The sequence below is a fragment of the Notolepis coatsorum genome (genome assembly GCF_963971535.1).
Source record: "Notolepis coatsorum genome assembly, chromosome: 5".
Classification (NCBI taxonomy): Eukaryota; Metazoa; Chordata; class Actinopteri; order Aulopiformes; family Paralepididae; genus Notolepis; species Notolepis coatsorum.
The window spans coordinates 79525609-79540275 of NC_140169.1; the positions used below are offsets into that span (position 1 = coordinate 79525609).

The 14667-nt window shown below is 42.5% G+C and overlaps 1 protein-coding gene across 1 annotated transcript in view; it reads left to right on the forward strand.

Annotated features, from left to right (window-relative positions):
• pinx1 (PIN2 (TERF1) interacting telomerase inhibitor 1) overlaps nt 1–14259 on the forward strand; it is a 105553-nt gene extending 91294 nt beyond the window's left edge. The window contains exon 7 of the mRNA XM_084314570.1: nt 9970–14259. Coding sequence (XP_084170696.1) covers nt 9970–10716 — 747 coding nt within the window. The 3' untranslated portion in view covers nt 10717–14259. The remainder of the gene's footprint in view (nt 1–9969) is intronic.
• Nucleotides 14260–14667: the final 408 nt, after the last annotated feature.

The following is a 14667-nucleotide window of genomic DNA, read 5'->3' on the forward strand; positions in this document are numbered from 1 at the left end:
GCCCACTGAGCAGCTTCACTGGAGCAGTTGGGGGTCAAGTGGCTTGCTCAAGGGCACTTCAACGGCAGGTATTGAGAGAGAGACAGCATTATACATTCACTTCCCCAGCCAAATTTTCCCGGGGGATCGAACCGGCAACCTTCCTGTTTACAAGCCTTCTTTTCTAATCTTTAGGTCACCACTGCCACCATAACCATATCCCGGCCGAAATATAAATATTTGTTCAGCGCACACCTAGTTTTTATGTACCGAGCTGATTCTAAGCCACAGCACTCTGGTCCTGGAGGCATCACTCATCGCTCTACTGTCCACATTACCAGCTTTCAGACGAGCACAACTCCTCCCACAAGTGTGACAGCATGGGTTCCTCCAGGTAGATCTGCTCGTTGACAAACATCTACGTGACAAATCTACGCCAGTGTGCCACGATGCACACGATGCAGGGGGGCTGACCTGTTTGGGGCTTGTTTGATGGGTCATCGTAATGTTTACTTTTGAGTTATACAAGGTTATATTGAGGTATACGGCACACTGTGTTTTACTGTTTCAGCTTTAGACTCGGCTCAAAGCATGGAAACCCATTCATCGGTGGTATTATTTTGCAAGAAGGTCAGTGTTGAAACAATGCCATAAGATGGGGGACTGGTCCCAGAACTTCTCCCAGATTTTAAGAGTCTTACCAAAAGTGAACATTCCATGCAAGCGTTGATACATTTTATTCATTGCAGTTGAAGGAAGTTTTACGTTTTGGTTGCAATAATCTTTTCTGTCTCCCTCGGCTCTCATTCTATGACCTTTTTATTTTTACATCAAGAGAAACCAAAGACTTGAATCAGCGAATGCTAACTTAAGGCCAAATGATAGTTTCTGCGTCCACTGCGTGGGTATGTGTGACGTACATTTCGTCACTGCTCTTTTGACGGCCTGGAGTGTGATCCTAGACGGTGCGCATGTGTGGATCACGTACGCTTACAGACACCAAAAATGTACTATAAACGGAGCTGCATGCACATTACGTGTCAGTTTTTCGCACCTTTAGTGTAGATCAGGGATGGGCACGAGTAATGTACTTGAGCAATTGTTTAGGGAAATCAATTTTAGAATGCATCTTAAAACGCATGGCAGCAGCAATGACGAGCTATTGCACGGAGTAGGATATCCATCACTCCCTTGATCCCAGGAACACTAAATGTCCGTGTATAGAAGCTCAGATGCCAGTGTGTCATCAAACACTCCCCTTCAGCCGGTGTGCACATTTAATATTCTCAGAGCTCGGGAAGATGTTCTCGCAAGAGATCCTGTTGTTCAAACTGGCGGTAGAAACGGAAGATTCACAGGACCGAGGCTAAAATTAGATCTGGAATCGCTGCCAGAGTGAACACTGACTGATCTCGACCCAATTGAACATTTGTGGGAGATTCTCGAGTGGATCCGGAGATTACATTTCCCATCGCAGTCCAGTAGAGTCCAAGACACTTGTAGAATCTACACCAAGGTGGGTTGAATCTGTGGTTGAATGGTAGTTCAAGGCCTTAGACCCCGTTTTGATACGGTTTATAAAAATATAAAGAGGGCACCAAAAACACCTTTTTTATATAACACAATCATATAAATAAGGGAAATGTAAACAAGATATGGCCTTGAAGTAGCTTCTGCATGTTTAAATGGCTGTCAGTAATAATGACAGTTAGGGATGCACCGATCCGACTTTTTCAGTCCCGATACCGATCCGATACCCATTGTTCAATTAATAATCTGTATGCCTCACTGTGTGGAAGATTATTTATTATCAGGCTTGACTTAAAACATTACTTTCCTAACTTAGTGAAACTAAATTTAACAAATTAACACATAGATATAAATGTCATCTGTACATATATATTTTGTAATACAATTTATTGAATAAAGCATACATTTTTTTTTTTTTTTTTTTTTTTACATTTTTATTGTCTCAGATACCCGATCTAGCTATTTTAGTCATATTGGGTCCGATATCAATATCGGATCGGCGCATCCCTAACTACAGTTAATTAGTAACACGTTACCCTCAAGACTGGTCATCAGAATTGGGGGTTGTCTGTAGTGCTGGCTGGTGTAGGTGTGTATATAATATATATATATATATATATATATATATATATATATATATATATATGTGTGTGTGTCCAGTCCAGTCTGTGCTCGGCACAGCACTTCTTCCCTGTCGTATTAGAGATGAGCCTAATGGAGGTCCCCAGGCTGGGATAGCAGCACCAACCACACACACAGTTCAGCCACTTTCCTGATGAAGGGGATGTTTCTCTCTCTCTCTCACACATCCCCCTTCATTCTCGTTCTCCCTCTCTCATTCACCCTCTCCCTCTCTTGAGAGTAATTTCACAGGCAGTTGGAAAGTGGCCCCCCAAGCCATCATCCCAAATCCCAGTTCCATGTTGTTCGACGCTGTCAGCTCTTAAAACCCACCATCCCCAGTCTCCCGAACCAGAGGTGTTGCCATTGTGCAATAACAGGGAGTATAGATTTTCTCTGGAAAGTTAGAAAGTTTTGTCTAATGGCACCTCACCCGAAGGTCCGTATTCTCCCCTTGTTAGCAGCTGGGGCTGTTTCTGGTCTTGGGTCTGAGGTGGCGTAGAACTTTCCAGGTCATTTGAGTGGAGAACCCTTTCGGTAGCTTTGAAGCCTAAATCAAGTGTTTGATTTTTGATGTGAGGGATCCAAGTTGTGTTTTTCTCCTGGTTATATTTCTATGCTAGAGCTCTAATTGGACAAATGTCTTTGGCTCCAAACGAAGACTGTGTCGAGTGATCCTTGTGTAATTTAGAGCGTGAAAGAAAATCAAAAACGTTATTCTGTCATCTGTGTAAATTCCGCAGTGATCTATGTGTTTTTACTGATTTGATGGATGTGTACGACCTCAAAACAATGGCCTTACCCTCCTTTTCCCCCCATTTGGAACAGTATTGACTATGAGCTGTGTTTTGGTGGCTTCAGGACAGAGACTAATAGATGGTAGGTTTGCTCACCGAGGTCCCTGGAGTCCCGCGTTGAGAGGAATGAGAATATCGCTGCACTCCTGGATTTCCTTAACCAGATTAACAACCAAACGCAGATAGAATAACGCAAAGCAAGGAGCTCCGAAGAAACGCCCGCTCTTAACCGTCTGTACTGTGGTAGTGAAAGGGTTAACCTTCTGTAGCATTGTAGTGAAAGGGTTAACCATTTGGTAGTGAAAGGGTTAACGTCTCATCTGCGTTATAATGGTAGATGGCAAACCGGATCATTATTTTCCAGTGAGGAGTTGATCTGCTAACGGCCAACGTCGATGGCGACGCCATAACGCACCGGTAAAAGTTGACATATTGAAACGTATTAACTTATATTTTTAAAGCGTATATATGTTGAGCCTTTCAATGTTAGGCTCCTCCCTTTTCTTCCATGTTATTTGTAGGAATTGTATTATTACCATCGCCACCGTCAACTTCCCAATAAGTACTAAAGGACCGTGAATTCCCCTTCTGTTCATTTTCACCACACGACTGAGTGGAACACGCCGCGCCCCTCCTCCACTGACGCCGACCACAGAGCCGCTACACTCTGAACTACGTAGCGTTGCTTTACCGCGGCGCTGTGTTTTAACCGGATCCCTCAAGACCCTGGCGGATCTACATGTTCATTGTTCCAGAGACCCCATCCATTCGGTTGTCTGTCTAACAGTGTCCAGGGTCAAATCAGTGTAATCTGGATGTTGGAGCGTAAAAGGCCAAAGCACGAAGCGACTCAAACCTCCGACAGTGTTTTCACACACCTACACACACACACACACACACTCACTTATCTCTAATCTGTAGGGTTTTGAAAAATGCCATCCTTGTTCGCCATCGCCGTGAGGTAGTAACAGCGAATGGCATTGTTTGGTGTGGTCCTCGGGAGAAGGCACTGTATACTTCAGGACAAATCATTATGCATCGAGTGTAGGCCATTAGGAAAATGAAGACAAATGGACCGCCGTACCGGCGTGACACGGTATTCATGCTGTACATTTAGAATCCAGTCTCTTATAATGTACCTCTGAGGTTAGACAATGGTTACAGATTTGGGCCCGCGGGCGGTTGGAAGAAACGGGAGCCTGTGGACGTCTGGTGGCTGTACTGGACGGTAACGCCGTCGCTGAACTAGAGAATACTGGCTTGGTGAACCACAGTCAATTACAGTAAACTGAACTAGAGAAGACGGGTGAACACCGTCAATTACAGTAAACTGAACTAGAGAAGACGGGTGAACACCGTCAATTACAGTAAACTGAACTAGAGAAGACGGGTGAACACCGTCAATTACAGTAAACTGAACTAGAGAAGACGGGTGAACACAGTCAATTACAGTAAACTGAACTAGAGAAGACCGGTGAACCACAGTCAATTACAGTAAACTGAACTAGAGAAGACCGGTGAACCACAGTCAATTACAGTAAACTGAACTAGAGAAGACAGGTGAACCAGTCAATTACAGTAAACTGAACTAGAGAAGACGGGTGAACCACAGTCAATTACAGTAAACTGAACTAGAGAAGACCGGTGAACCACAGTCAATTACAGTAAACTGAACTAGAGAAGACGGGTGAACACAGTCAATTACAGTAAACTGAACTAGAGAAGACGGGTGAACCACAGTCAATTACAGTAAACTGAACTAGAGAAGACCGGTGAACCACAGTCAATTACAGTAAACTGAACTAGAGAAAACGGGTGAACCACAGTCAATTACAGTAAACTGAACTAGAGAAGACGGGTGAACCACAGTCAATTACAGTAAACTGAACTAGAGAAGACGGGTGAACCACAGTCAATTACAGTAAACTGAACTAGAGAAGACCGGTGAACCACAGTCAATTACAGTAAACTGAACTAGAGAAGACGGTTGAACCACAGTCGATTACAGTAAACTGAACTAGAGAAGACTGGTGAACCACAGTCAATTACAGTAAACTGAACTAGAGAAGACCGGTGAACCACAGTCAATTACAGTAAACTGAACTAGAGAAGACCGGTGAACCACAGTCAATTACAGTAAACTGAACTAGAGAAGACGGGTGAACCACAGTCAATTACAGTAAACTGAACTAGAGAAGACCGGTGAACACAGTCAATTACAGTAAACTGAACTAGAGAAGACGGGTGAACCACAGTCAATTACAGTAAACTGAACTAGAGAAGACCGGTGAACCACAGTCAATTACAGTAAACTGAACTAGAGAAGACGGGTGAACCACAGTCAATTACAGTAAACTGAACTAGAGAAGACGGGTGAACCACAGTCAATTACAGTAAACTGAACTAGAGAAGACCGGTGAACCACAGTCAATTACAGTAAACTGAACTAGAGAAGACGGGTCAACCACAGTCGATTACAGTAAACTGAACTAGAGAAGACGGGTGAACCACAGTCAATTACAGTAAACTGAACTAGAGAAGACCGGTGAACCACAGTCAATTACAGTAAACTGAACTAGAGAAGACGGGTGAACCACAGTCAATTACAGTAAACTGAACTAGAGAAGACCGGTGAACCACAGTCCATTACAGTAAACTGAACTAGAGAAGACCGGTGAACCACAGTCAATTACAGTAAACTGAACTAGAGAAGACCGGTGAACCACAGTCAATTACAGTAAACTGAACTAGAGAAGACGGGTGAACCACAGTCAATTACAGTAAACTGAACTAGAGAAGACGGGTGAACCACAGTCAATTACAGTAAACTGAACTAGAGAAGACGGGTGAACCACAGTAAATTACAGTAAACTGAACTAGAGAAGACCGGTGAACCAGTCAATTACAGTAAACTGAACTAGAGAAGACCGGTGAACCACAGTCAATTACAGTAAACTGAACTAGAGAAGACGGGTGAACCACAGTCAATTACAGTAAACTGAACTAGAGAAGACGGGTGAACCACAGTCAATTACAGTAAACTGAACTAGAGAAGACCGGTGAACCACAGTCAATTACAGTAAACTGAACTAGAGAAGACGGGTGAACCACAGTCAATTACAGTAAACTGAACTAGAGAAGACAGGTGAACCAGTCAATTACAGTAAACTGAACTAGAGAAGACGGGTGAACCACAGTCAATTACAGTAAACTGAACTAGAGAAGACGGGTGAACCACAGTCAATTACAGTAAACTGAACTAGAGAAGACGGGTGAACCACAGTCAATTACAGTAAACTGAACTAGAGAAGACCGGTGAACCACAGTCAATTACAGTAAACTGAACTAGAGAAGACCGGTGAACCACAGTCAATTACAGTAAAGAGTCTTTAAAAACTAAAAAGCTCTCGTGCTCACAACGGTGTTGCTGAAAGAGGTGTGTACAGTAAACAATATACTTTTTTTGTAAAAAGAAAAACATAGAGAAAGTGTTCAGAGAGAGAGAGAGAGACAGAATAAAGCCCCATGCAGTCGCATGAATTAAAGGGGCACTTCACCAAAAAACTGCAGATTTATTTTGCACACTTTAATTTAGATTGACAGTTATTGAGAGTAAATTAGTTTGAATATGGTCACCGGGGACATTGAATCCTTGTGTTGTGTTAATTACTGCATCACAAAATGATGTAGATGAAGCAATACCTTGTGTTGTGAAAGATCAGATTAAACCGAATATATATATTTATTTATGGATATATATTTAATAGTATTTGTATATCGTTTGATATCCCTTGTATATTCCTTGTACATATACACTGAATATCCCTTTAGTCTACTAACAGCCCATAATAGTTTCATTCTCTCATTGGACAAGAACTTGGCGCCAGCAGCCAAGCCCCTTGGTTCAAGTTCAATCGTGCCGACGAACATGTCGTTACTAGCCCCGGTTCCGCGTAGGAATACGTCTGCCGAAATACGAATGGTACTATTTGTTCACAGCGCATATATATATGGCGCAAGTAAAGTAGAACTTACTTTTTAGTCCCTTAGCCCTTAGTTCTTTACCCTCCAACCTAGTGGCAAGACGTTAAGCCTCACCCACGATACACGTGTGGTGCAGTATGGTCAACTTGGCCTCAGAATGGCATTGAGACATCGTGTGGATTAATAGTTGAATTGTCATAGTTTGGCACTATACCGTCGAGTGGGACGTATTTCTATTAAGTTAATAATAGTCTATTATGTATGGTGCATCGTTCGGTTAGAGTTATAAAGTGAGCAGTACCCCCATCGTTCCTCGCGTTATCTAGAGTCTTAACCAGGCTGGGCAGACCACGTGTGGTGCTTTCATCCGAGGAGTTCTGGGCCAGGACGAGTGGACCTGCACATTGGATTACTTTACCCGGACGACGGCGAGCCCTACACGGCTTGGATTATCTACTTGCTTTGGGTGCTTTGATTATGCCATGGATAACAGCCAACACTGGTAAGTGTTGGAACTACCCCCCGAGAGGAGTCCAGGTGAGACGGCGCTCTACCCCGAGTGAGGTCGCCTCACGTCTCTTCGTTGTGGACCGGCAGCTACCGTCTACAAGAGGGCCCAGCTGTATTCATCTGTGGACCGAGGTTCTGTGGGCACCGTGTTCAGCACTCTGAATTCTCCCAAGAAATCGTTGGCCAGATGGGATATCGCCGGCGGCTCTCCTAACCCCCCCCCCCTCTACTGACTTACAACCAGCGGGACCCCCTTTTAGTATATCCAGCTATAATCATTTAAGTACCATCGCTATAGTTCCCTAAAAGAACCAGGTTGCATACTTGCTCCCTGCGTAACCAGAGATTGGACATTCAATGTTGATTTGCCTACGAATACTCATTTGCCTAAGTGCATTCAAATCATAAATGTCATTAAGTGAACGTTGTATATACCCTTTGCTATATAAAATATTCGATTTATACATTTGTGTGGACTTCGTTTCATGGTGGGAAAGTGTTCATCATATCTATATCATGTACTGTGTGGCCAGTAGTTAAAGTACATAATCGGTAGTGGTTTAATGATACCATACTTATCAATACAGTCAGGGAATTGTACCCCTCAGTTACACCTTGTCTTATTATAGGGACTGCTACCTCCGTAATTAACACGACACAAGGATTCAGTGTCCCCCGATGACATCACTGGTGGCCATATTCAAGCTCATTTACTCTCGATAACTGATGCATGTGAGGTTGTGCTAAATAAATCTGCATAGGAGGCCCTGTCATACAATATTATCACTATATTAGAGTCGTCGCAATATTGCAATTTATTACCTTTTCTTAAACTGCAGATTATGTCCCCAACAGAAACTTTTATATATTTTTTTATCTAATAAGATGATGTTTTCAGCCTGTTCACCTCATTTCAATAATTTATATTTGCAGTAAAATGGGATTGTGTGCAAAGTAGGGGTGGACGGTATATGGTATAAACGGTATGAATTCCGTTTGTCCTCCATGTGGGAAGAGACTATGGTTGCTATGTGTTGATATTAGGGATGTCCGATATTGGCATAAAAATTTGATATCGGTATCGTTCTTTTGTTTTTTTACATTTATTTAACCTTTATTTACCCAGGCAAGCAAGCAAGCAAACTAATTATTATTTCATATTTATTGTCAAAGTATGCATAATGTTGTGTTAATTACACGACAAGAGATATGCAATGTTAATTACCTGAAATTATTCTGTTTTGGGGGGGGGGGGGGGGGCTGCATATATCGGTATCTGTTGATATCGGTATCCGAAATTAAGAGTTGGACAATATCGGTATATCGGTAAAAAATCCAATATCGAGCATGAGAGATATATCAACAGAAATTGTGACCGTTTGATGTCACTGGGTGGCACACAACGAGTCAGGTGACGATGCAAAGGGCAGGCGAGAGAAACGCTAGCACCACCCAGCCCTACATGACGGAGGGGTTTCCAGTGTTTCATATCGTCCTTTGAGAACTCCTGAGAGAACTCCTTTTTTTGCACAGTACTGTACATGACACTCATCGGGGTTCGCACAAGGACCTTGAAGTGCTTAAAGTGCTTGATTTTTTTTACCAGAAAAAGTTGAGGCCTGGAATTCCTTGAAAACAGCCAATTTAACAAGGTGCTTAAAAAGTCCTTGAAATTCAAATCAACCATTCACATTGAAAGTTTTGTTCATCCATGATAAAATTGTTCTGAATCAAGAAATATATATTTTTTTATCTAAAGTGTAACTAATTGTCGGAAATTGGCCATAACTATTCATGGATCCGATTTTCTTTTAAATAAAAAAAAACATAATTTAAAAGTGAATTGTATCCTTTTAAATGCTCTTTTAAAATAGTGCGGTGTGAACGTCCTTGAATTTATTGTGCAAGGTCTGTGGGAACCCTGACTCATTTAGTCTGAAATCAGATGTCTAGCTTCAGGAGAGAATGGTCTGTGTTGATGGACGATGACTGAACTGTCCTGGGGCACAATAAGAACATTATGTGGGAAGAAAATGGGTTGCATTTGCATCCCCCTTTTTAAAAGACATACTTGGCTGCTTTTTGGAAATTTTTACAATTTGCATAATTACGCTGTATGTTGCCAGATGATAGAAAAATAGGGTCTTGGGTTAATAATCATCAAAATGATCCTTTTAGGTTTCTTGGTTTGGGACTCACTGGCAACGTTTTTAGTTGTTTTGTAAGACAAAGGTGATGAAATGGACATCAGACTCACTGACACTTGGCCTCCTGTTCTTTGTCCCATGCGCCTGACAGTGCATGTATATTTTAAGGGCATCCTTTAACACTCATTGTGACACTGGGGCAGCCTATTTTGGGATTCATTCATTAACCCATGAAGATCTGCCGCATTTGAAAAATGTCTACGATGATTGACGATCACTTAAGTCTCCCGTGTCCCCCACTCTCTATTGTCCGCTGTGTGTTCCTAACACAGGTTCTCTAAATGCTACTTGAGGTCCTAATGCTGTTTCCCCCCATTTTGTGTGTTTTTTCTGTGTTCTAGGAGAACAATAGCGGCGGCTCCCCGGGGGACATCCAGGTGAAGGAGGAGACCCCTGACCCCGACGTGGAGTCCATCACCAAGACTGTGACCAGCAGCCTCAGCATGCAGGAGTACTTCGCCCAGCGGATGGCTCGTCTGAAGAGGGGTCGCGGCGGCGGCGAGGCCCCGGGTCCAAGCTCCTCCTCCTCACTGGAGGCCCAGGGTCCAACCTCCTCCCCCTCACAGGAGGCGCAGAGCGGCGACACTCCGAGTCCGTCCGAGGAACCCGACGCCGTCGACAGCAGCGTCACCACCCCCACAGAGGAACCCAAGAAGAAGAAGAAGAAGAAGAAGAAGAACAGGGAGGATGCAGATGAGGGGGCTGTGGTGATGGAAGAGTGTGGCGCTCCTGTTGTGATGGAGCAGGTGCCGGTCCCTTCAGAGGAGGAGAAGAAGATAAAAAGGAGGCCGGAGAGTGAAGAGGGTGTGGTGGATGGGGACAGCAGCGTCACCTCTGGTCTGGAGCAGAATTGCGAGGAGGAGCCGGTTCCGTCCAAGAAGAAGAAGAAGTCTAAAAAACACTGTGTTGAAACGGATGTTGTAAATGGACACGATCCGTCTGAGAATGATACTGTAGAACCTGAGGTTGTGAACGAGAAGAAGAAGAAGAAGAAACATAGAGAACCAGTGGAGGAGTTGGAGGAGGAGGTCATAGAGGAGAAGAAATCCAAAAAGGACAAGAAAAAGAAGAAGAGGGGACTGGAATAGACCTGGTTACTTCCTCACCTCTACCTGTGGTCCAGTGAACTCTCGGGGTGTCAGAGGGACCTGTTCATCTTATTGATCCCCCCGGTAGGGATACATGGAACAATTTAAAGGGGAATGCTACCCAGTTTAAGAATTCACATCATTAGCCTCATACTATAATTGCCTAAGTCATTTTTCAAGATTTTTGGAAAATAAGAAAAAACTAGTTTTCCAGCAAATGTGTAAAGAGTTTTTAATTTTATATTTTGAAAATAAGTTCCACAAGGTGTATCAACAAGTTTGCAAAAATACAAAAACAACAACAACCATTGCATAACAAAATATGGTGACTTTTAAACAAAATATGTCGTGACTTAGGCATTTTTTTCCTCTCGTACATACATGCATGTCATACACTAAGGCAGTTGTTATACTTGCCTAAATCATGCGATCGCCATCTGTGTATGTAATAGGGATGCCCCGATCACGTTTTTTGCCACCGATCGTCTTGAGCCATATCGGCCGATACCGATCCGAAATTATTTTATATAAAAACTTTTTTTTTAAATAAAATATATATATTATATAATCATACTTGTAGTTGTATTATCTGCGAGACATCGCCACCACGCAACAAGTCAAAATGCTCGCTATCTGCAAACAGCTCCACTGTCTGTGTGTACTCAAGTAGCCTCCAGCTACGGCCAGGATTCTCTGGAGCTGCAGCTGGACCCTATTGATCACATTCAACATGCCCTCAGCTCGAATACGCATCGAATCAGTGTTAGACATTGATATCAGGAGCTATCTGTAGCTACTGCTAGCCGGCTAGATAACGTTAAGACAACGCCTCAGTGAACTATTTAGTTTAATGGGACGTTTCGTTTTGAACAGTGAGCTAACGTGAGCTAACGTAAGCTATCATGCACTACTAGACTTGCTGGAGCATTTGTTGATATCAGGAGCTATCAGTAGCTAGCCGGCTAGATACCGTTAACAATGCCTCATGTATTAAACTAAAAGTGAATAGTTGACTGGGTCATTCTGTTTAAACTAGGGATGCACCGAATGGGAAATTCTTGGCCGAAACCGATACCGAAAATAGGAAACAGTTGGCCGAAAACCGAATGCCGAAAGGCCGAAAATGATTAATATAAATATATATATATATTTTATTTTTTTTTTATTTTTTTAGCTACCTGATTATGGCAAAAGACATGATTATGGCTAAACTTAACTTAAATAATATTAATAATCATTATGGGCCCATAAAACATTTATTCAGCACTTTTGAATGCATACATTAATTCCAGACTGTTAAGACTAAAAGACGATTGATGACGACTTCCTGTCCTCTCATTTCCATTTCCGGTTTAACGATACATTTTCAACAACGCATTGCTGCTAATTAAACACTTCATTTAAACGGAGTAACGTTAACGTTATGTCGAGTTCATACGTGTAGTGTAGTATGAACTCGTCATAACGTTAACATTACTCAGTGTCCACTGTTGCTGCCACCGTTGCGTCGCAGATGGATGGTACACTGTTAGCTCCGTAGCTAATCCGCTCCTAGACTACTGATAGCAGTACCGTTAACGTCGGAGCTGATCAATACTCCGGTTTTTTCTAATTTAGTTTAGAACCGGGTTTTGGGGGGCATCCCTACTCCCAAGAGGAGTTAGTTATCACAGGCTGTAGAATGCAGGAAGAGCTGCCAAGCTGCTCACGTTACATGTTGCGCATGCTACCGGTATGTCTGTAGTCGCGTTTTGATGACGTCATCACAACAACACGTTATTTGACTTTCGGTCATATATTTTCGGTGCTAAAACCCTTTCGGCCGAAAGCCGAAAGAGCCTTTTTAACCATTTTCGGCCGATAATTTTCGGTAGCCGAATTTTCGGTGCATCCCTAGTTTAAACAGTAACGGTAGCTAGCGTTAGCTCACGGAGGTCTCATGCACTAGGTTAGAGCAGACTATTGCCCGAGCTTGTTTACATGGGTAAGGGAGGGGCAGGAGGAGGAGGAGACGGAGCGGCAGTTTGCCGCTCCGAGACAACTCAGCGAGTGAGATTTCCGCTAAGAATTGGATCATGTTTTTCGATCGGTTTTGACGATCGGCGAAAATAAAGCATTATCACCGATCACCGATCGCATATTTATACTGATTATCGGCCGATAACGATCGGTGGCCGATCGATCGGGGCATCCCTAGTATGTAACGTTAAAAATGCACAAGTCACACGAGTGAGTTAGGCAGATGGGGATTTTTTAACGTAACAAACGTTCTGATTGGCTGAGGATATAGGCACTAAGCCAGGGAGATGCAGCAGTGTGAGGAGATTACAGTTAGGCAGAAATCTCAATTTGGCCAAAAGATTACTTAGGCAATTATCGTATGAGGCTAACGATATGCTCTTCATGTGCCCCAGGACAGTTCAGTCAATATTTCTGAACTTGCATTGCAATGAATGGGACTCTTTTTGAGGACTTTATAAGACCATGAAATGTAAATTAGATTTTAATTTGGGTTCAGACCTTCTATTTGGAGGTATGTACCGAACCGTGGTTTTTGTGTACCGTTGCACCCCTACCTTCTATCAATGCTCGAGTATAAACCTCATTTTGTGTAAGAGCTCACGCAAGATTTGACACCCCAGTGACATCACTTAGTTCTCGCAGATGTCTAGCTTTAGGAGAGAGTAGCACATGCTCACAAATACTGACTGAGCTGTCATGAAGCACAGAACTTGATGTGAATTCTTAAAATGCATTCCCCTTTAACCACTTGTGAATACCTCTGAAGTTGTTGACAAATCAAATGTTTATGAAAGGGCTCCTAGACATCCCCAAGGTGATATTAATATTAGGTCACTATTCAAACTTTTCACTAAAACCTTCTGCCTTCTTGAAGTAAGTGACAAAATGGTAAATGGCTGCATTTATATAGCGCTTTTATCCAAAGCGCTTTACAATTTGTTCCTCACATTTTTACCCATTCGCTCACACACCGACGGCGGAGGCAACCATGCAAGGTGCCAACCTGCTCATCAGGAGCAATTAGGGGTTAAGTGTCTTGCTCAAGGACACTTTGACACGCTGCCCTGGAGGAGCGCGAATCGAACCGGGAACCTCCAGATTACCAGACGACTGCTCTACCTACCGAGCCACTGTCGACAAAGATCCTTATGATTGTACATGTTTTTTCCATATCAGGAGACAAAGAATGAACTTTTCTTAATTTTGCATCTATGAAATGTCAAATATTTGATGAGGCTAATTCAGTGCTGGCATGTTTAAATATGTCAGTTATTGAATGTTTGTCCATTAAGTTGGTTTAGTGGCACCAGGGAAGTTCATTTTTAGAATTGCACAGTATTAATTTATGAGGAATATGATCAAAATAAGTATTTATGAATTTGATTTGTCTGCATAAGGTTACTGTATGAGATTACTAAAACCTGTTAAATGACGGACCATCCTCAAGGGCAACTTAGAAGATTGACAAATATCATTGATATTACACATCAGACCATTCCCTTTTCAATAAATCAAACTCAATTATTATTTGTCTGTACCTATTTGCTTGTTCTACATTATGCAATCAAAATATGGGTGAGCGATTTTGTGAGTGATTAAGCAGTTAAAACATTAACACGTTTTTGAAATTTTTAAGATAATAATCAATAGTCACTGTACCCATTCTGCAATCTGTTAATAAAGTTATCAATCAATCGGTCACTGTACCCATTCTACAATCTGTTAATAAAGTTTTCAATCAATCAATCAGGGCCTGTGGCGGTCACGTGTACCCATTCTGCAATCTGTTAATAAAGTTTTCAATCAATCAATGAATCAATCCCGCAGTGCAACGTGACCCAAATCAGCCAATGCCCGTAGTGCAACACTCCAATTCAGCCTGCTGGTGCTGTGGTTCTGCAGCTAGATACTATTGGATAGGCCAGAAGT